This window comes from Mesoplodon densirostris, chromosome 6 (genome assembly GCF_025265405.1).
Source record: "Mesoplodon densirostris isolate mMesDen1 chromosome 6, mMesDen1 primary haplotype, whole genome shotgun sequence".
NCBI lineage: Eukaryota > Metazoa > Chordata > Mammalia > Artiodactyla > Ziphiidae > Mesoplodon > Mesoplodon densirostris.
Genome location: NC_082666.1, coordinates 34170445 through 34192450, shown reverse-complemented (window position 1 = coordinate 34192450; position 22006 = coordinate 34170445). Strand labels below are relative to the sequence as shown.

The 22006-nt window shown below is 39.3% G+C and overlaps 1 protein-coding gene across 2 annotated transcripts in view; it reads right to left on the bottom strand.

Annotated features, from left to right (window-relative positions):
- Positions 1–22006, bottom strand: part of ELP1 (elongator acetyltransferase complex subunit 1) — a 63220-nt gene that overhangs the window by 12539 nt on the left and 28675 nt on the right. For both annotated transcript variants that reach the window (XM_060101196.1, XM_060101195.1), the window contains 11 exons: positions 21060–21175; positions 20617–20690; positions 19789–19867; positions 19607–19686; positions 17908–18045; positions 17713–17798; positions 17242–17390; positions 16545–16668; positions 15519–15616; positions 13851–14052; positions 11686–11747 (listed from right to left, as the gene is read on the bottom strand). In XM_060101196.1, coding sequence (XP_059957179.1) covers positions 11686–11747; positions 13851–14052; positions 15519–15616; positions 16545–16668; positions 17242–17390; positions 17713–17798; positions 17908–18045; positions 19607–19686; positions 19789–19867; positions 20617–20690; positions 21060–21175 — 1208 coding nt within the window. The remainder of the gene's footprint in view (positions 1–11685; positions 11748–13850; positions 14053–15518; positions 15617–16544; positions 16669–17241; positions 17391–17712; positions 17799–17907; positions 18046–19606; positions 19687–19788; positions 19868–20616; positions 20691–21059; positions 21176–22006) is intronic.

Below are 22006 nucleotides of genomic sequence, written 5' to 3'. Positions count from 1 at the left end.
ATAAACTGCAAAACTGCCCACAGAGCTGCCTCCCTCTGCCTTTCCAGCCTATCACTCACAGTCCCAGTTGGTGGGACTGGCCTAGAGTACATGCTCGATAAATACTGATGCAAGAGACAAAGGAGCGGTGTCAATTCTGGAAGTGATCACCAAGCACAAGGTAAGCATCACCTCTCTACATCCCTGAGCATCAAAACCACGAGACAGACTGTTAGAAATGCCCATTTCCCCAGCTGCGCCTCCAAATCTGATTCCAGAGGTTTAGGTGGGCTCCTGAATTGACAAGTGCACACTCTGAAAAAAATGGTAGACTAGAATAGTAATCTTCTAAACCATTTTTTCTTTCTTAATGTTTATTTTTTTATTTTGAACAACTTCAAACCTACAAAAAACTGATGAGTGTAATAAACACCTGCATACGCTACAGTCTTTAACCATTTGTGATGCTTGTACCCTTACCACTAAAAACTTTTGATCATGTACCCCAATACATAATTACTTAATGTACTTAAAAAGCATATAAAACAAAACACATTTTTAAAAGATGAAATATATGAGACAACTGGCTGGGTTTCTTCAAGTAATCTCTGTCATAAAAAGGGGGGTGTATACATTAGATAAAAGGGATTTAAAGGACATAACAAAATGCAATACATGTCCCTAGACTGTAATCTAATTTGGATCGATCTACTATAAACAATTTTGGAATATTGAGGGAACTTAAATTGTAATTATTAGATGAATTAAAATGCGTCAACATGGAGAGATGAAGATCATAACCAAACACACCAAATTTACAAACAGAACAAACAGCATAATTTCATTTTGGTTAAATACGTGTGTGTGTGTGTGTGTGTGTGTGCGCGCGCGTGTGTGTGCGTGTGTGTGTGTGTGGAGAGAGGGGGTGGGGAAGAGACAGAAAGGAGAGAGAAAACTCTAGAAAGAAAACAGGAGGTGCTAATAATAGCAATCTCTGAGTGGTAGGAATGAGATGTTTTTATTTTCTTGTATTTGCTTTCAGCACTTTAAACAATCTATATTACATATATACTACTTTAAATAGGTTATTTTTAATTAAAAAGATTAATTAAACATTTTCTTCCGAGACCCCAAAGGATCCTTGCAGGCCTATACCATATGTCCCAGAGAAACACGGTAGGATGTGTTTTGCTTGACTGGCAATGTGTGAGTGTGTGTGTTTTATTGAGATTAAGTTCACATAACATACACTGAATGATTTTAAAGTGTGTAACTCGATGGTGTTTACTATATCACAATGTTGGTAACCACAAGCTCTCCCTACTTTCAAAATTTTTTTATCATCACATAAAAACACTCCATATCCATTAACCAATCCCTCCTTATTTCCCACTCCTCTCACCCCCTGGTAACGTCTAACCTGCTTTCTGTTTCTCTGGATTTGCCTAATCTGGATATATTGTAAAAAAGGAACCACACAGTAGGTGACTTTTTGTGTCTGACTTATTTCACTTAGCATATGTTTTTAAGATTTATCCAAGTTGTACCATCTACCAGTTATTTGTTCCTTTCTTTCCCCTTAATTTATTTTTTTTGATTGTAGTAAAATTTAATATAAAATTTACCCTTTTAACCATTTACTGTACAGTTCAGTGGCATAAGCAAATTCACACTGTTGTGAAACCATCACCACCATCAGTCTCCAAAACTTTTTTTATCTTGCAAAACTGAAATTCTATATCCATTAAACAGTAAATCCCCATGTTCCCCTACCCCCAGCCTCTAGCAACCATCATTATACTTTCTGTCCAGATGGATTTGACTACTCTAGTTACTTCATGTAAGTAGAATCATACAATATTTGTCCTTTTATGTGACTTACTTCACTCAGCATAATGTTTTCAAGTTTCATCTAAGTTGTAGCATACATCAATTTTTTATTTTTTTATGACTGAATAATATTCCTGTGTGTGTGTGTGTATGTGTGTGTGTCTGTGCATGTATGCACATATCACAATTTATTCATCTGTTCATCTGTCATTGATGGACATTTGGGTTGTTTCCACCTTTTGGCTATTATAATGCTCTAAAAATATAAACATTTGTATACAAGTTTCTTTGTGGACATATGTTTCCATTTCTCTTGAGTGTATATTTAGGGGTGGAACTGCTGAATCTTATGGTAATGCTATGCTTAACTTTTTGAGGAACCACCAAACTCTTTTCCACAGCAGCTGCACCATTTTACCTACCCACTAGCAATATACAAGGGTTCCTATTTCTCCACATCTTTGAAAACACTTATTTTTCATTCTTTTGATTAAAACAATTCTAGTGGGTATGAAGTGATAGCCCACTGTGGTTTTGATTTACATTTCCTTAATGAACAACGATGTTGAACATCTCTTCGTGTGGTTAATGGCCATCTGTATATCTTCTTTGGAGAAATATCTATTCAAGTTTTTTGGCCATTTCAAACAAAATGAGTTGTTTGTCCTTTTGTTCTTGAGTTGTAAGAGTTCTTTACATATTCTGGACATAACAAGGAAACTATAAACCAATATTCCTTGTGAACAAGCACAAAAGCCTCAAGTAAACTTTCGAATCCACCAATATAGGTCATACATTATGACCAAGTTGGGTTTAACTCAGGGATGCAAGATTGGTTTAACATTCAAAAGTCAGTGCAGAGGAGTGATCAAGATGGTGGAGTAGCAGGACATGAAGCTCACCCCCTCCCACAAATATATCAGAAATACACATACATGTGGAACAATTCTCACAGAATATCTACCAAACGCTGGCAGAGGACCTCAGACCTCTGAAAGAGCAAGAAAATCTCCATGTAACTGGGTAGGACAAAAGAAAAAAAAAGAGAGAAAGGAAGCAGGACAGGACCTGGGCCCTTGGGAGGGATCTGTGAAAGAGGAAAGGTTCCTGTACCCCGGGAAGTCCCCTCACCAGTGGGGAGATTAGCTGGGACAGACGGGGAGCTTTGGAGCCTGAGAGGAGAATGCAGCAACTGGTTTGCAGCAGCTAGAATGGAGAGACAGACAGTGCCACCGCCGTGCACTCCCCAGCCTAAGACGCATGTCCTCTGGTAGGGGCAGGGGCTGGGTGTGTAAACTCGGGCTTCGGAGATCAGACCCAGGTAGACAACTGGAGTGGCCTACACGCAAACAGCCTGAAGGGGCTAGAGTCTGGTGCACCCGCACCTGAGAGTGTACGTGGGAGGAAACCTAGGCTGCTTTAGAGGCCATGTGCCATTGTGTGGGCAGTGCGTGAGGGGAGGGGCAAGACCTGCCACTACAGCCTTTTTCCCTGCAGGAGCTCTCAGGCAGCAGAACAACGCCTACACGAGTTCCAGGAGCGGTCACAAGCAGTGGCTGCCCTCTGGGCTTTAGGAGTAATCACCAGCTGTCACCACCACCCTTCTGGACTCCAGGATTGGTTGTGAGCTGCCTCTACTCCCTTCGCATGCTCCAGGAGTGCGCATGATCTGCCAGTGCCACCGAGAACCCCAAGACCAGGCACTAGCTCCCATATCTGCACAACCCCTATCAAGGGGATGATGGCCAGCACATGCTGAGGAAAGAAGCTACAGGTATCTGTAAAAAAAACAGCCCTCGTGGGACTTTCCTGGTCGTCCAGTGGTTAAGAATCTGTTTCCAATGCAGGGGATGTAGGTTCAATCCCTGGTTGGGGAACTAAGATCCCACATGCCACGGGACAACTAAGCCTGTATGCTCTGTAGCCTGCATGCCACAACTAGAGAGAAGCCCATGCGCCGCAATGAAAGATCCCACATGCCGCAACAAAGATCCCACATGCCACAACTAAGATCTGATGCAGCCAAATAAATAAACAAATAAATAAAAAATAAAAACAGCCCTCGCACCAAAAATATTAAACCCACATAAGATACACAGGGACGGACCCACATATAAATCGCCCTCCAAGACAAGAGTAGCTAACTGTTTCTCCTAAACTCACAGAATAAGAGAAATATAAGTAAAATGAAGAAGCAGAGGAACCACTCACAGTTAAAAGACCAAGAGAATTCCCCTGAAAGAACAAATCAACAGACCTCTTCAGTCAAATAGACACCAATTTCAAAAAGGAGATAATGAAAATACTGAAAGAATTAAGGAAGGCTATTGACAGAAATGCAGAATACTGTAAAAAAAAAAAAAAAAGGAACTAGAAACTATAAAGTGTAACCAAGAAAAATTAGAAAACTCATTTGTGGAGATGACAACTGAACGAAAAGCAATGAACAGCAGAATAAATAATGCACAAGAACAAATAAGTGACCTGGAAGATATCAATAGAATAATGGAAATCATCCAATCAGGACAGCAGACAGAAAGGCAAATTAAAAAAAAAAAAAAGAATGAAAGCAATGTAAGAGACCTATGGGATAATATAAAGCATGCCAATGGGGATCGAAAATGTATTTGAAGAAATTATGGCTGAAAACTTCCCAAACATAAAGAAGGAAACATATCCAGGTATAGGAAACAGAGTCCCAAACAAGGTAAGCCCAAATAGACCTACACCAAGACATATTATAATACAAATAGCAAAAGTTAAAGATAAAGAGATGATTCTAAAAGCAGCGAGAGAAAAACAAAGAGGTAATTACAAGGGGACCCCCATAGGGCTATCAGCTGATTTCTCTACAGAAACATTGCAAGGCCAGAAGGGAGGGGTAAGATATATTCAAAGTCCTGAAAGGGAAAAGTCTGCAGCCTATGATACTCTACCCAGCAGATTATCACTTAGAATAGAAGGAAAGACAAAGAATTTCTCAGACAAGCAGTAACTAAAAGAATACAGCGATACTAAACCTATCCTAAAGGAAATATTGAAAGGTCTTCTCTAAATAGAAAAGAATATATAAGAAAGAGAAAATCACAATTGGAAAGCAAATCACCTAAATAAGCCAGTACAGAGATTAAAAAAAAAAATTTTTTAATTTCTGTGAAAGTGATGATAACCACAATAAACAGCAAAAGGATGAACATGACTATGTAAAAGAAGACATCAAAATCATAAGATGTGGGGGAGGAGAGTAAGAAAATGTAGATTTTTTTTTCATTTCCTAGAATGTGTTTGAGCCTATATGACTAGCAGTCTAAGGCAAACAGATACAGGATGGGGTTAACATAGTGGAAAAACAGGGTAACCACAAATCAAAGACATACAATAGATTCAAAAAACCAAAAAGAACATAAGTATAACACAAAAGAAAATCATCGAACCACAAAAGATAAAAAGAAAAAGGGACAAAGAAAAAATATAAAATCAACAGGAAAACAAGGTTAAAAAGGCAATTAATACATATCTATCAATAATTACCTTAAATGTCAATGGACTAAATGCTCAAATCAAAAGACACAGAGTGGCAGACTGAATTTAAAAAATGAGCCTACAATACCTGCCTACAAGAGACCCACTTCAGGGCAAAGAACACACAGAAATTGAAAGTGAGGGGATGGAAAAAGATATTTCATGCAAACGGAAATGACAAGAAAAGTGGAAGTCACAACACTCATATCAGACAAAATAGACTTTAAAACAAAGCCCATATAGATGGATAAAGATGGACACTATATAATAAAAGAATCAACACAAGAAGAGGATTTTACACTCGTCAACATATATTCACCTAATATAGGAGCACCCAAATACACAAAACAAATATTAACAGACATAAAGGGAGAAACTGACAGGAATACAATAATAGTAGGAGACTTTAACACCCCACTCACATCAATGGACAGATCTTCTAGACAGAAAATAAATAAGGCAACAGAGATTCTAAATGATACAATAGAACAGTTAGACTTAATTGATATTTTCAGGGCATTACATCCAAAAAAGCCCATAATACACATTCTTTTCAAGTGCACATGAAACATTCTCTAGGATTGACAACATACTAGGGCACAAAACAAGCCTCAACAAATTTCAGAGGATAGACATTATCTCAAGGATCTTTTCTGACCACAATGGCATGAAACTAGAAATCAACCACAGAAAAATAAATGAGGAAAAAAATGATTACATGAAGACTAGACAACATGCTACTAAAAAAACAACAGGTCAATGATGAAATCAAAGAGGAAATTAAAAAATACCTTGAAACAAATGACAATGAAAACACAACCATACAAAATCTATGGGATGCAGCAAAACCAGTTCTTAGAGGGAAGTTCATAGTGATACAGGCCTTACTCAAAAAACAAGAAAAATCTCAAATAAACAATCTAACCAACAACTTAAAAGAATTACAAAAAGAACAAATAAAAGAATTACAAAAAGTAATTCATGAAGTAATTCATGAATTACATGAAGTCAGTAGAAGGAAGGAATTAATAAAAATCAGGGAGGAAATAAAATAAAGATTTAAAAAACAACAGGGCTTCCCCGGTGGCGCAAGTGGTTGGGAGTCCACCTGCCGATGCAGGGGACATGGGTTCGTGCCCCAGTCCGGGAGGATCCTGCATGCCGCAGAGCAGCTGGGCCCGTGGGCTGTGGCCGCTGGGCCTGTGCGTCTGGAGCCTGTGCTCCGCAACGGGAGGGGCCACAGTGGTGAGAGGCCCGCGTACAGCAAAAAAAAAAAAAAAAAAAAAAAAATCAATAAAACAAAGAGCTTGTTCTTTTAAAGGGTAAACAAGATTGACAAGCCTCTGGCGAGACTCACCAAGAGGAAGAGAGAGAGAACCCAAATAAACAAAATAAGAAATAAAAAAGGAGACACGACAACTTATACTGCACAAATACAAAAAACCATAAGGGAATACTATGAACAATTATATGCCAACAAACTGACAACCTAGAAGAAATGGACAAGTTTCTAGAAACATAGAACCCACCAAAATTGAATCAAGAAGAAACAGATAATTTGAAAAACCAATCACTAGAGGTGAAATACAGTCTGTAATTTAAAAAACTCCCTACAAACAAAAGTCCAGGACTAGATAGCTTCACAGGTGAATTCTACCAAACATAAAAAGAAGAACTTATACCGATCCTTCTCAAGCTCCTCCAAAAAACTGAAGAGTGGGGAATACTCTCAAAGACATTCTATGAAGCTGCCATCATCCTGATACCAAAACTGGACAAAGACACCACCAAAAAAGAAAATTTCAGGCCAATATCTTTGATGAATACAGAGGCAGAAATTCGCAACAAAGTGTTAGCAAACTGAATCCAACAACACATAAAAAAGATCATACACCACGACCAAGTGAGATTCAACCCAAGTTCCCATGGATGGTTCAACATATGCAAGTCAATCAGTGTGATACACCACATCAACAAAAGGCAAGACAAAAACCACATGACCATCTCAATAGACGCAGAAAAGCATTTGACAAAATTCAACATCCATTCATGTTAAAACCCCTTTCCAAAGTGGGTATAGCGGGAACATATCTCAACATAATAAAAGCTATTTATGACAAACCCACAGGCAATATAATACTCAATGGTGAAAAACTGAAAGGCTTCCTGCTAAAATCTGGAACTAGACAAGGATGCCCACTCACACCACTTCTATTCACCATAGTATTGAAAGGCCTAACCACAGAAATCAGACAAAAAGAAGCAAAAGGTATCCAAATTGGAAGGGAAGAGGTAAAATTGTCATTATATGCAGATAACATGATCCTATATATAGAAAACCCTAAATACACCCCACAAAAACTACTAGAACTGATAAACGAATTCAGCAAGGTAGCAGGATACAAGATTAACATACAGAAATCAGCTGCATTTCTTTACACTAACAATGAAATATCAGAAAGGGAATGTTAAAAAATCAATACTTTTCAAAATCACAGCCCCAAAAATAAAATACTTCGGAATAAACCTGACCAAGGAGGTGAAAGACTTATATGCTAAGAACTATAAAACATTAAGAAAGATAACTGAAGATGACTCAAAGATATGGAAAGAAATCCCATGCTCTTGGTTGAAAGAATTAATATTGTTAAAATGGCCATACTACTGAAAGCAATCTACAGATTTAATGCAATACCTATCAAATGACCCACGAAATCTTTCACAGAACTAGAACAAATAATCATAAAATTTATATGGAACCACAAAAGACCCAGAATTGCCAGAGCAATCCTGAGGAAAAAGAACAAAGCAGGAGGCATAACCTTCCCAGACTTCAGACATACTAGAGAGCTACAGAAATCAAACCAGAATGGTTTGAAATAAAAACAAACAGACAAATGGATCAATGGAGCAGAATAGATAGCCCAGAAATAAATACACACAACTACTGTCAATTAATCTTCGATAAAAAAGTCAAAAATATATCATGTGAAAAAGACAGTCTCTTTAGCAAGTGCTGTTAGAAAAGTTGAACAGCCACATGTATATTGATGAAGTTGAAACACACCCTACACAAAATAACCTCAAAATGGCTTAAACACTTAAACATAAGACATGACACCATAAAACTCCTAGAAGAGATCACAGGCACAACATTCTCTGACATAAATCATACCAATGTTTTCTTAGGTCAGTCTTCCAAGGCAATGGAAATAAAAACAAAAATAAACAAATGGGACCTTGTCAAACTTACAAGCTTTTGCACAGCAAAGGAAACCATACACAAAACGAAAAGACAACCTACGGAATGGCAGAAAATATTTCTAAACGATGCTATGGACAAGGGTGTAAATTCCAAAATATACAAACAATTCATACAACTCAACAAACAACCAACCAAATCGAAAAATGGGTATAAGACCAAAATACACATTTCTCCAAGTAACACATACAGGTGGCCAAGAGGCACATGGAAAGATGCTAAATAGTGCCAATTATTAGAGAAATACAAATAAAAACTCCAATCAGGTACCACCTCACACAGGTCAGAATGGCCACCATCAAAACTCTATAAAATAACAAATGTTGGAGAGGATGTGGAGGAAAGGGAACCCTCCTACACCACTGGTGGGAATGTAAGTTGGTGCCATTGCTATGGAAAACAGTATGGAGGTTCCTCAGAAAACTAAAAATAGAATTACCATATGAGCCAGCAATCCCACTTCTGGGCATATATCCAGACAAAACTGTAATCCAAAAAGAAACATGTACCCCTATGTTCACAGCAGCACTATTCACAATAGCCAGGACATGGAAACAGTCTTAATGTCCATCAACTGATGAATGGTTAAAGAAGATGTGGTACATGTATACAATGGAATGCTACTCACCATATAAAAGAACAATGGTATTTGCAGCAACAAGAGATTATCATACTAAGTGAAGAAAGTCAGAAAGAGAAAGACAAATACCACATGGTGTCACTTATATGTGGAGTCTAAAATATGACACAAATGAACGTATGTACAAGAGAGAAACAGACTCACACTCATAGAGAACAGACTTGTTTCCAAGGGGGAAGAGGGTCGGGGAGGGGTGGAGTGGGAGGTTGGGGTGAGCAGATGTAAGCTACCATATATGGAATGGATAAACAACAAGGTCCTACTGTATAGCACAGAGAAGTATATATTCAGTATCCTATGATAAACCATAATGGAAAATAATATATAAAAACGAATGTATATATATGTACAGCTGAGTCACTTTGCTGTATAGCAGAAATTAACACAACATTGTAAATAAACTATTATCCTTCAACTAAAAAAAAGAAAAAACGTCAATACAATTCACCCTATCACTGGTCTAAAAACAAAACAGAAAACATCTTAGTTTAAGAGGCAATCAGCAAACTTCAATACCCGTTCATGATAAAAACTCTCAGAACCAGAAATAAAAGGGAATTTCCACAACACAAGTGGGCTAGGATTGGCACATTTTTTCTGTAAAAGGATAGAGAGTTAATATTTTAGGCTTTCTGGGACTTTCATCCAGACTGTCTCTGTCACAACTCTTCAACTCTGTGGTTTTAAGTGCAAAAGCAGCCACAGACAATGGGTAAACAAATGGTGGGGCTATGTTCCAATAAAACTTTATTTACAAAACAGGTGGCCAATGGGATTTGGCCCACAGGTTACAGTTTGCCAACTCCAACAACAGCCCTCCCAGTTTCTCACAACTATTAACTCCCCAAAAAGCTAGCAAACACCACACTTAGGGTGAAAGACTGAATTTCTCCAGCTAATCTCACTCACTGTAGACAAGGCCAAGAGTTAAAAACTCTATAGGGGTCCATACTTATGGAGATTCCTACACTTTTGTGAGTTTTTACCTCCAGGAGCCCTACCAGAACTTCTCACGGTGACTGTGTACTTCTAGCAGGGGGAAGGGAAAAGCAGACATTTGAAAATACTGATCTTTTTAACAAGACCTGCACTCAAATGATTTGGGCAGAGCCTAATCAAAGTGGGTTTTACCAGGGCCTGACCAATGTGGAGGCAGGGAAATACCCAAATCCAGCCCCCTCTAACCTTCCTGTCCTACCTAAGGAGTGGAAAAAAACTGAGAAGCACTGGTGAAGTTCACAGATGAGGTACATGCTCACTTAAAGACTGACAGCTAATCACAGGACTACAGAACCCTTCTCCTACCCAACCCCCAGCCTCATCACCATATCATTAAAGACCTATTTATCAGATTTGCTTTTACCCAGTATATCACACACATTAGGCTTTTGACAGAAAATTACAAGGCATACAAAAGGGAGTAAAAAACAGTTTGAACAGTCAGAGCAAGCATCAGAACACGACTGATATGGCAGGGATGTTGAGATTGTGAGGCTGGGAACTTAAAATCAGTACAATAAATATGATAACACCTCTAATGGAAAAAACAACGTGCAAGAACAGATGGGTCATGTAAGCAGAGAGTTGGAAATTCTAAGAAAGTCAAACAGAAATGTTAGAAATCAAAAGCAGGCATCTTATCCATTTAATTAACCATCTTAGGTGGGATATATCTTCATGTTTTCAGCTCAATCACCCAACATATTTTCTTTCCAGGATCTAATGATATCACAGTTACCTTCTTTCACTCACTCTTATTACATGAAAGACAATGAAGTATTTTAAAAGCACAATTTTGTTATGTAGATGTGCCCACTAGTGACAACTGTAACAAACACTTTCTCATCAAAGGCCAAAACCCTAAAAGGCAGGAATCCCTGGTATTAATTGTGTACCTGTGTCCTGTTAAGTCTGTGACAGCACATAGGCTTTATTATTTTCATAATAAATCCTAGAATTCTATCAAAAGCTGTTATAGGTACTTATCTTTATAATCTGGTGAAAAATTGGAACCCATCAAGCTGTCCGAGGTAAAAGAGACATTTCCAACAGAAAGAATGGGAGTGAAAGCCAAAAAAGGGTGCAACGCTACATCACTTTGGTTGAGAACAGTCTTTTCTCATTGTTTCTACTTTGGCAAGTTAATATACAAGGTATAATCCCCTTCAGATTTAATTTATACTTTCTACCAAGGTCAAGCCACTAGTGCATATTATAATAGAGTTCTTTGGTATTCTACCTCACAGCAAGTGTAATTACTTAGAGATATACTGAACTTGGATTTCCAAATCAAGTCAGCAACATGGGAGACCTTCAGGGGAAATACTATCTCTGGATTTCCTAAATACCCACAGTTCCTTTAATTTTCATGATCACTAAGGTACGACTGGGAAGCCCTTGCTTGTTGATTGGGGGTGGGGCAGAGGGTGTGGACGGGAGGCACTGAGTTTACCTGGGCGTACTGTTCCAAAACTGTGGCTGCGTCGCCGTGCTTCCTCTGCTCAGCTAGCTTTCCTGCAAAGACAATAAGCATCTGAGCACAGTTGGCTTACGAGGAACGGTATTCCCAAAACTCAAGTGGAAACGGTGTTTGGTGGTACTATTTAAATCAAAATGTTCTCCTACAAATTGGAGACTGAGCTCTACAGAGTATACATTCAAAGTGAACTGCTTTAAAATAGCATTTTCAAAAGTGTTCCCCCAAGACTGCTCAAAGGATCATAAAAGGCAGAACCAAGAAACCATTCTCAGGTCAAGTACGTTTGTGAAGCACTGGGTAAGATAGAGTTAAGCGTTCTTTTGCTGAAATGCTTCATTAATATGTCTTTATTGTGTATCAAACTATATACTTTATGAATTTCTATGAGAGAGACAGGCAGGAATACCACGGGGTCCTATCTTAAATGGAAGTTACCATCAAAATTTAGCATGAGATGTGAAAATCACATAGAGTCAAACTCAGTCAGAAAAATGCTTACAAAGGCACACATATGGGAAACTGACCTAGCATCTCTCACTAATCCATTTTTTTCCTCTAATAGGAAGAGGCTGCTGTTTCTTTGGTTAAGCACTAGATGGGGATAGCTGGCTTATGTCAAGGGTCTTGCAGTATCTTCAGATCTGAGACTCATACTCAGCCCAGTTGAGATAATTACACTATGAGAGGCACACAGAACCCAGAGTTAACTAAGGGGCTGGCAGAGTCACGTCTCCCATTTCATGCTAACTCCAGGGCATATTATCACTGACAAAACCAGGAAGAGTCACCTCCACTGTTTAAATAGCTATCTTTTCTTTCTTTTGGTGACTTGTGTAAACTGCCTAAGTTAAATGTACACATGAAGTGACTCCACCTTGTAACATTTCTCAAAAATCTTTGAGCACTGTCTTCTCCACCTTCTTCTGCTAAGCATCTGGGAGAACTAGGTGCACTCCATTATAAGGCATGACAAACAGCAAGCTAAGAGTTGGAAAGAATGTAAGAGAAGATAAGAGACACCAAGAAAAGAACTAGAAAATTTAAACTACAAATAACAAGTTTCTAGAGCAGAAGTATCAACGGAGCCAGAATGAAGGGTTAATAAGACTCAAATAAGGACTTCTCGGTACTTGTAAAAAGAGTTTAGCTTGGAAACTCAAAGGGCTTATAGAAGAGTCTACAGATCTAATAACCAGAAAATGCCAGAAACAGAAAAGTGATAATCTCACACATTTTTATAATCCCAAAGGAAAAAAAAGAATGTGAAATTACTAAAGAGAATATGTACGTACACTGAACAGAATATAGTTTGGATTTTTTTTCAGGACTGCTTTTTATGGGGAGATCATAACAATTTTTACAAGACTCTTGAAAAGGTAAGGGGGAAAATATACCAGCCACTCACTCACTTCAAGCACAGCTGACAGGGCCAGAGCCCCACCCGTCTCTTCTCCCAGGCACTCTGGGAATGCCACTCCACTCTAAGAAATCAGACTGTGGAATAACCTCACCTCCGGTTCAGGCAATCCCTAGATCCTGATACAGCTAAACTGCCTTTGCTTTCACACTGCTTATACATTTGCCTTCATTTCTGAAAATTGCTATTATGGTTTCCAATGATCTATTGTCTATATTTGAACGGTCCCACCCCGAAATTCATCTTTATATTCTTGCAGGGCACACTGCTACCCAGCTACAGTGTACTAGGTGTACCTGTAAAATGTGAGTTTGGTGAATGAGGTAGAGAAAAGTGTTAGCTAAGTCATTTCCAACTTTGAGTGTTCTCTCACGATTCCAGCTTTTCCCCTTCCCGAGGACTGGAATACAGATGTGGAGAAAATCCACCTTTGACTCTCTGCCTAAGAGATGGCAGATCCGCACCATGGGAGGACTTGTCAGTGCCATGAGAGAGACAAGTAAACTGCTTTCTTTATTGTGTCATTGTATTTGGGGAACTCTCGTAGCAGTTCAACTTTTACTCTACCTAATAAGCCACTCCAAATTAACCTTTACCTATGCACACGACAGTGCACCAAGGTGGCTGCCACCTGACACATGTCTGCAAAACTGCCAACCAAAACCACAGAGACACAAAGCCATTAGAGAAGTTATCTGGGAGAACCTAATGGCGTGTTTACCTGCCAGAGTTCTGCCCAGCCCAGCCAGCTGGTCTTTGGTCAAGTGAAGCTGGGCTGCCACACAGAGAGCTTGCTGCCAACTGCCACAAGCCAGAAAGGCGCTGAGAGCTTTCTCGTGGGCACCACAGCGGGCAAACACGAGCCCTGCTGGCTCACAGAGGTGCTCCTGTAGCAGGTGTTCCCCGTAAGCAATGCTGATGTCCTGGGACAGGAAGAGACAAAGGGTTGGTGAGGAGAGGTGATAACTGTTCTTTTAAATCTCCAAGGTAGGCTGCCTCGGTCATTATACTTGAAACTCCCTGGAATGACTTAGAAAAACCCTGTGGATGACCAGTGAATTCAATCCTTCTTCCATTCAAAACCTTACTGAGCATGTGCCATGTATTCATCCAACAAATAATTACTGACTACTATTCAGGGCAGCGGGAGTAACAGCAAAGCAAAAAATAAAGCCAAACAAAGCAAAAACAAACAAACAAAAAATAAACAGTAACAAGGAACACTCCCAAGTTCCTGCTCTTGTGGTGAAAGAGTACAGACTTATAAACACACTGTGGTCGACAGCATAATGGCAGGTAGTGGTAAAGGGACAGAGCGATGGGAGTGCTATTTCAGAGGGCTGTGAGGAGAAGAAGCCATGTGAAGAGTTACGGGACAGTATTCCATGCCAAGAGCACAGAAAGCACCATGGCCGTCGGGCAGGAATGGGTATGGAACGCACAGGAAAGAATAATAAGAAGGCTGGTATGACTGAAGCACGGAGAGCACAGGAGACGAACAGATAAGGCAAATGAGAGCAAAGAGGCAGGCTTTGGCCAAATTCTCTACTCCCCAGGCTCAGTATTAGGCAGGGAAACAGAGGGACATAACACGGGGTCCCTGCCCTTAAGGAAACCCACAACCTGGTGGGCAACGAATCAGTAAATAGCAGATTGATAAATACCATCCCCAAGGTTAGAACAAGGTGCTCTGGGAGCTCAGTGTTAGGTACCTCAGCCAGGAACGGCTTTCTGGCAGAGGAGACCCGAGAGTTTAGAAGGACAGGAGGGCTAAAGGAAGGGGAGGTAGAGGGCTGGCAGAGGCAGCTGACGCTAAAGAAGCAGGCAGGGGCCAGATCACAGAAACACATGTGCAATTTGTGGACAAACTGAAAATGGTGGTGGTGATGGCACGGGCTCCATATCCCAGGTCGACCACCTCACGTGCCAGGTCCTGAGGCAAGGTGGTTCCTCATTTGAAAATTGTGCACTACACCTACCAGGTTGTTGTAAGAATTATAATACATGTAGCTGATAAGGAAAGTATCTGCATATGAGAAAAGCTAAACAGATTTCAAACAAACGAACCAAACTTTATGCAGAAATATATGGGAAAGATCAGCACTATTCAGGATGATCATGAGTGTGGGCTGGAGGAGGGGCAGGATGGAAACTGCCATGGTATTCCCGAGGAGGATCCAGAGACAACGCCTAGGTTTCTGGCCTGGGCAAGTTCTTCAGGAAAGGAACAGGTCAGGGTCTTTCTCCCAGATAAGAAGTTCAACATGAGGCTAATTAGTTTGAAGACAAACCTTGAAACTAAGGACATGTCAGGGACTCGGGAGCTTCATCCTTTTCCAACTAAAGCACAAAGCAAAATCAGGAGAGCCTCACATCACATGCTACACACCTTGTACTGCTGCGAGTTTGGTGGATATAACTTCAGAGCTTCGTTATACAAGTTTTTATCTTTTATTAAGTTTAAGCATTCTGGGAAGTACTCCGGTCCTACAGGAATAAGATTCATACACACACAAGCTTGAGACTTGGGAAGCATAATGGATTTCATTTCTACCAATGGTCCCTACATAAAATCAACAAGGGACCTTTTTAAGACCTGCATAATTAGAGTATCTGGAGAATGGGAATGCAGGAGTGTGAGCTTTAATGAGCACCACTGCAGATTCTGAGGTATGAGAAGCACCAATTGGAATCAGAGTTCTACTTAAAAGGAATTTTACACTACCCCTGATGAATGACCATCCAGCCCAGTGTTTGCTCAGCCTCCTTAGTAAGAATCACCTGGGGAGCTTATTAACCATACACACACCTGAGTCCCATCCCAGCCCAGCTGAATCAGATCCTCCAAGGAAGCCAGAAGCTGAATGCTTAACAAGCACCCCAAGTGACTCTTCCTTGTCCCCGTCTCAGCCCTTAGGAAAGAGTCATAACTGCTGAAGCCTGAGGCTCCAGTACTGGTCAGGGATGGGGTGAAGCACAACACCCGACATCGTGCTGCTTCGACTCCGTATCACTGCCAATCAAAACTGGGTCAGGGCACTGCCAGTAGGCATGGCCACTCAGACAAGCTGGGTTTCCTTCAGGTGCCTGCAAACACCACGAGAAGAGTGAATTATCAACCAATTTTGATTTTAAGACACTGAAGTGAATTTCGAGGATGATCACTCTTGACTCAAAAGCATCTACTCTATCTTCTTAGCTATGGAGCTCCTCCCGTTCATTCAAAGACATTTGCTTTACCCTCAGCTTTTCAAAACATATGATAAAAATAAGGTGCGGGTACGTAATTGTTAACATTTTCAGGTGTGGAAATTGAAATCAGTCTGTCTAAAGTAACATTTGATTGCAATTTATACCCTCCCTAGTTCCAAAGAATATTTGAAGCAGAAATAAACATACTAACCCTCACACTTACCACATTTGCTGAGGTGGCCAATGGCTTTTTCATACCGTTTCAAGTATTTGTCTATAGTGAACCGCTGATAATTCGTTTCCATTTTCTTAAGTGTATTTAGAAATGGAAGGTATTCTTTGGGATCCTAAAAATTAAAAAAAAAAATTTTTGTAAAGGACAATTTTGTTGCTTGTGATTATATTACTTATAAAAATAAACATAATAATTATAGCAATGAAATGAAAGCTACATCATTTTTAAAATATGTAGTGTATTAATATATTAATTATATATAAAACCAAACTACATAAAACCACTTTTGGTAAAAATGCCTTAACATATGGCCATATTCTCCAGGTTCCCAATTTCCACTGGAAAAAGAAGCTACATGGTAGAACTGGACTGGAATATGAATCATTTGTTATATTTCCTTTATAAGAGAAGAATTTGTTCACACTTATGCCTGTAAGCTTAAAAATAACCCAGTAATTTTATTTCGATTGCTCAACCTAGCAATCAAAACACTTTGGTAAGCCCAGAACAGCGATAGAGAATGAGCTTGGAAGTATGGGCCCTGGAGACTCACAGATCTGCCTCGAGGCCTGTCCTCACAGCCTTAACATCAGACCAAACACTGCAGTGTCAGGAGCACTGTTTCATACTACCACGTTCGCATAAACAAAAATGAGAAGTATGTTTAAGTAGTACCTCCACATACCTTCTGTGACTTCTCAGCTACCATGAGGACCAAATCAAAGTTATAGGTCCCAAGAGAATGATCATATAATTCATTAACATCTACAAGAAGCAGCAAATACTTCAGGGCCTCTTCAGCACTCACAGCATCAGGAACAGGTGCAGCACTTCCTGTCAGTGTGTAAGAAAACAAAACAGTACCAAAACCATTTGGGGAAAAAAACCCACACATCTAGCAACATAACCAAAAAGACAAAGCAATACGTTTTCCTGGCAGAACTGGACACCAGATGAATATATTCTTTTGACTCTTTTGTACAAGCTTTATAGGGCGGCATTCAAAGAAATGGACCCAGGTCTTAAAATGGAGACCAAAAAGCCACACACTAGATCAGTGATGTGACCCTGGTCCTGGTCAGTGTGATCTCCAGAAGACTGAAGACCCGATGTCAGTCGAGGCCCCGATACACACACTCTGTCAACATGTCTCTACCTTGAAGCTCGTGTACCTTCTGCAGCACAATTTCCAGTTCTGGGGTTGTTTTTTTCACGTGAGAGGTGAGTATGGATAGGCAGTACCTGAAGTAATAAGTGAAGTACACCAGAATAAGAAAGATGAGCAAGCTGAAGAAAAACAACTCCACACTTCTGTTACTCAAAAGATGCCAACTAACGAGAGCACACGTACTTGTGAGGATTTATGTTCTCCATGGCTGCTCTCATAGCATCGCAGATAAGGTCTACTTTTTTCCCATCAGGATCGCTGGACAGCTGGACAATGCTGGTAACTGGGGGAGGGTACATGGTTTTTGTAACATCTTCTTCCCTGAGAACAAATGTGTATTACAAGGTCACTAACGGAACACATGTCCCAGCTATCAAACTACTAACATATATGTTGGAGTGCTGATGAGATAATAAATAAAAAATGGCTTTTGGAAGACAGTTTAGTTCTAAAAATATTCACATATGGTGAAAAATGGAAAAACTTGCTGAGAAGTGGAAACATGTCCACAGAAGATTTGTACGTTAATGTTTACAGATGTTACATTCATATAGCCCCAAACTGGGTACAGTCCAGGTGTCCACCCACAGGAGAATGAAGAAATAAACTGCAGTATGTTTACACTATGGCATACTACTCAGCAATAAAAAAGAATAAACTAGCGATACATGCAAAAACATGGATGAATCTCAAGATAGTATACTATATGATTCATTTATATAAAGTTCTTGAACAGGCAAAACTGATCTACAGTGAAAAACTCAAAAAAGCAGTTGCCAAGAGGGTGGGGACAAAGAATAAACAAGAAGGGATTTGGGGGAACTTTCTGAGATGAAGGAAATGTTCTCTATCTTGATAGGGGTCAAGATTACATGGAAGTATACATTTGTCAAAACTCAGTGAATGGTACACTTATAATCTGTGCATTTCATTATATATAAATTTTACATGCGGGGGGACCCCATACACAAAGAATATGATCTAGTTAATGTTATGCAAGGTGAAGTACTGACAGGTAAAGTGGACTGATGCCTATAATTACCTCGAAATTTGTCTAAAGTAAAGATGAAGGGTGGGGACTTCCCTGGTGGCGCAGTGGTTAAGAGTCCGCCTGTTAATGCAGGGGCCCTGGTCTGGGAAGATCCCACATGCCACGGAGCAACTAAGCCCGTGCGCCACAACTACTGAGCCTGCGCTCTCTAGCCCGTGAGCCACAACTACTGAGCCCACATGCCTCAACTACTGAAGCCTGCATGCCTAGAGCCTGTGCTCTGCAAAAAGAGAAGCCACCGCAATGAGACGCCTGCGCACCACAACGAAGAGTAACCCCCGCTCACCACAACTAGAGAAAGCCCGCACGCAGCAACGAAGACCCAATGCAGCCAAAAATAAATTAATTTTTTAAAAAAGTGCATTAGGAAAAAAAAAAAAGAATGGTGGAATGACAGATGGGAAATAGTGATAAAGCAAATACAGGAAAATATGAACTGTAGAATCTAGGTGGTGGTACAGGATGCTCACTGGACAATTTTCTCAACTTTTTAATGAAAAATTTAAAACATATAGAAAAGTTAGAAAAAAATAAAAATAAAAAAATAGAAAGTTAGAAAAAAGTCATTGCAGAAAGACACCATTTATTTCAATTAAGTTTTTTATGTACACCTAAAATTAAAGTCAAATAATAATTCTAAATGACATCTTTTAAAATCTTAGTTTTAAAAAGGGAAAAGATTGAAAATCCAGTACATGTGGCATCTAAGAGTTAGAGATTAAAAAAATATATTGAAAAGTAATTTTTCTCCTCTATTTATCTGTCTGATTTCCTTAACCAGAAGAGAGAAAATTATGCATATGATACTCATGAATTATTCAGAATACTTACTTCAATTCTGTGAAAAACAGATTAATATGATTTACAGAATCTATCTGTCTTATGAAGGTTTCCACATTTTCAAGAAACACCTACCCAAGAAAAGAATAAAAAAAGGATAAAACATTTTAGTTCAGATCATCTTAGTTCAAGCCTAAGGTAAGCTATGATAAATATCAGATTTAGAATGTTACCTTAGGGTTATGATCATGAATCAGATTGAGATTAATTCTCAGTTTTCTCATGCATTCAAATGCTTCTTTAAACATTAGTCTGTGAAGAGACAGAAAGTGGACAGAGAGGGCATTTCACAAAAAGTAAGCTCCCTGGACTCAGCATATTTTCATAATGATATAAACCAGTTAAAATTAAGACTATAGCCCAACTACTACTGGATTTCTACTCTGAAATCATAGAATGAAAAAAATCAGGTACCAGATTCATTTACCTTCCTAAAAGGTGTGATTTTAGTCATCATGGCCGGTTGAGGACTATATCCACACACATGCACACAAGAAAATCATTATGGAACTTAGAGCTACTTTCTTTTTTAACAAAATGTTAGTAAACATCTTTCCAATATAAAGTTTCCCCCAAATTCAGAGATTCAAACAATGGATCATTTCCTTCACAACAGTGGCTCAGGCATTTTTGGGTCATAGGCCTTTTTATAAGTCTGCTGAAAGCCTTGGGCCTTCTGCCCAGACAAATACACATAGACACAGGATGGTGCAAAAATTCCCTGGGTTCACAGGCCATCTAAAGCCTATATCGTTCCCCTTAGGCTAGGAAGCCCTGTTTCGTACAATGAGCCTCATGATTCCTTCTGCTAGGAATGTTTATTACACCATACAATATAAGAATCAAAGTGTGAAAAAAAGAGAGCCTCTGAGAATCTGATTGAAGATATATGTAATGAAAGATTTAAAGACTTTTAAGTTTTAAAAATCTTAATGGAATACTTGCTGTCTTCACACATAAGTCATAACAATAAGCTAACTAACCATATACATGGTACTTACTTGTCCAACCACTTCCGAATTTGAGCTAAAACCAGGGCTCGATGATGAACAACTTCTAAGTTTCCCCTTGGCATCTTAAAATAAATAAATCAAATCAATAACATTTTTAACTAAACAGAAAAAAATTAAATACCCAGGATATACAACTTTACCTAACTCTTCTTAGAGAACTAACACAACACTGTAAAATGAGCATACCTTTGGCAAAATTCAGTTGTGCTCAAAATTTATTTTGACTTTTAAGAGAAGTTTCCCTCTTAGCCTTACGGGGCAGAGCCTGTATTAACACTCCTTTGTATAAAGCTAACAGAGAACTTAGCAAGGAAAGGCTTATAATAAATTAACACAAATGATAAGACAGCTTAAAATATAATCCACAAGAATTCTGTTTGGTATCTACTGTCAAATGACTATCAGAAACATAGCCTGAAAAATCAGCTTACCTGTAATATAAGCTTTGTGTCCTGGGGCACAACAGTGACAATGCGTGAACCCCTCTCCACCTTCCGCAGAGATTCTCCATCAGACACATGGCTGCTGCTCAGACCTGCCTGTAATGCTAAAGACACCATAGTCTAAGCCTTAAGAATCAGTGTCAGGACAAGCCACTTTCCATTAACTGCAGCTGCAACTGCATGTTATCCAAAGTAGAAGGAAGCAATTAACAACTAAGCCACACTGCTCTCTCACTCAGCCTCAAGACCATTAGCCCCTCTGATAAACAACCTTATCCCAGAATTTTGTGCTCTCTCACAGAGCCCCCATGCACATGCCCATACACAACTTCTCAACTGATATGGAAAACGCAGGCAGGACTGGGCACTTTCTCTCTGTCCTAGTGTACTGATAGAGCTACGATCGTATCAGTGAAAGATTCCCTGTTTCCAAGTTATCAATAGAAGCAAAGAAAATAAGTGGGCTTTTTTTTTCATAAGAAAATTGTGTGCATGCGCACACATACACGCTGGGTGGGGGGACATGAAACACAGAAAAAAATGCAGCCGATTTCCTATGAACCATGAGATGGAGTCCTTCAGATATACAATGGAGGGTTGCCACAGTGAGAAAAGGAAGATTACAAAGAAGATTGAGCATATTGCCAGTTTGGTGCCTACATGGTAATTCAAAGTAAAATATTAGTTATATTTAAAAATTTCCTGAAAATTGTTTGTTTACCTTAGGATGTGCTGCTTAAGGAAGGACCTCCTTCTCTTTGCTAACTGGTGTGGAGTGATTCAACTGAGATATCATGTTGAGATTAGGGGCTAAGTAAATGAACCTGAAAAGTTTTCTCCACTCTAGGACTCCATGATAAAAAGCCAAAGTATCCAACAATCTTAAGTCATCAAGACTTCAAAGGACAAATGATATTAGAACAGGGACTATTTTC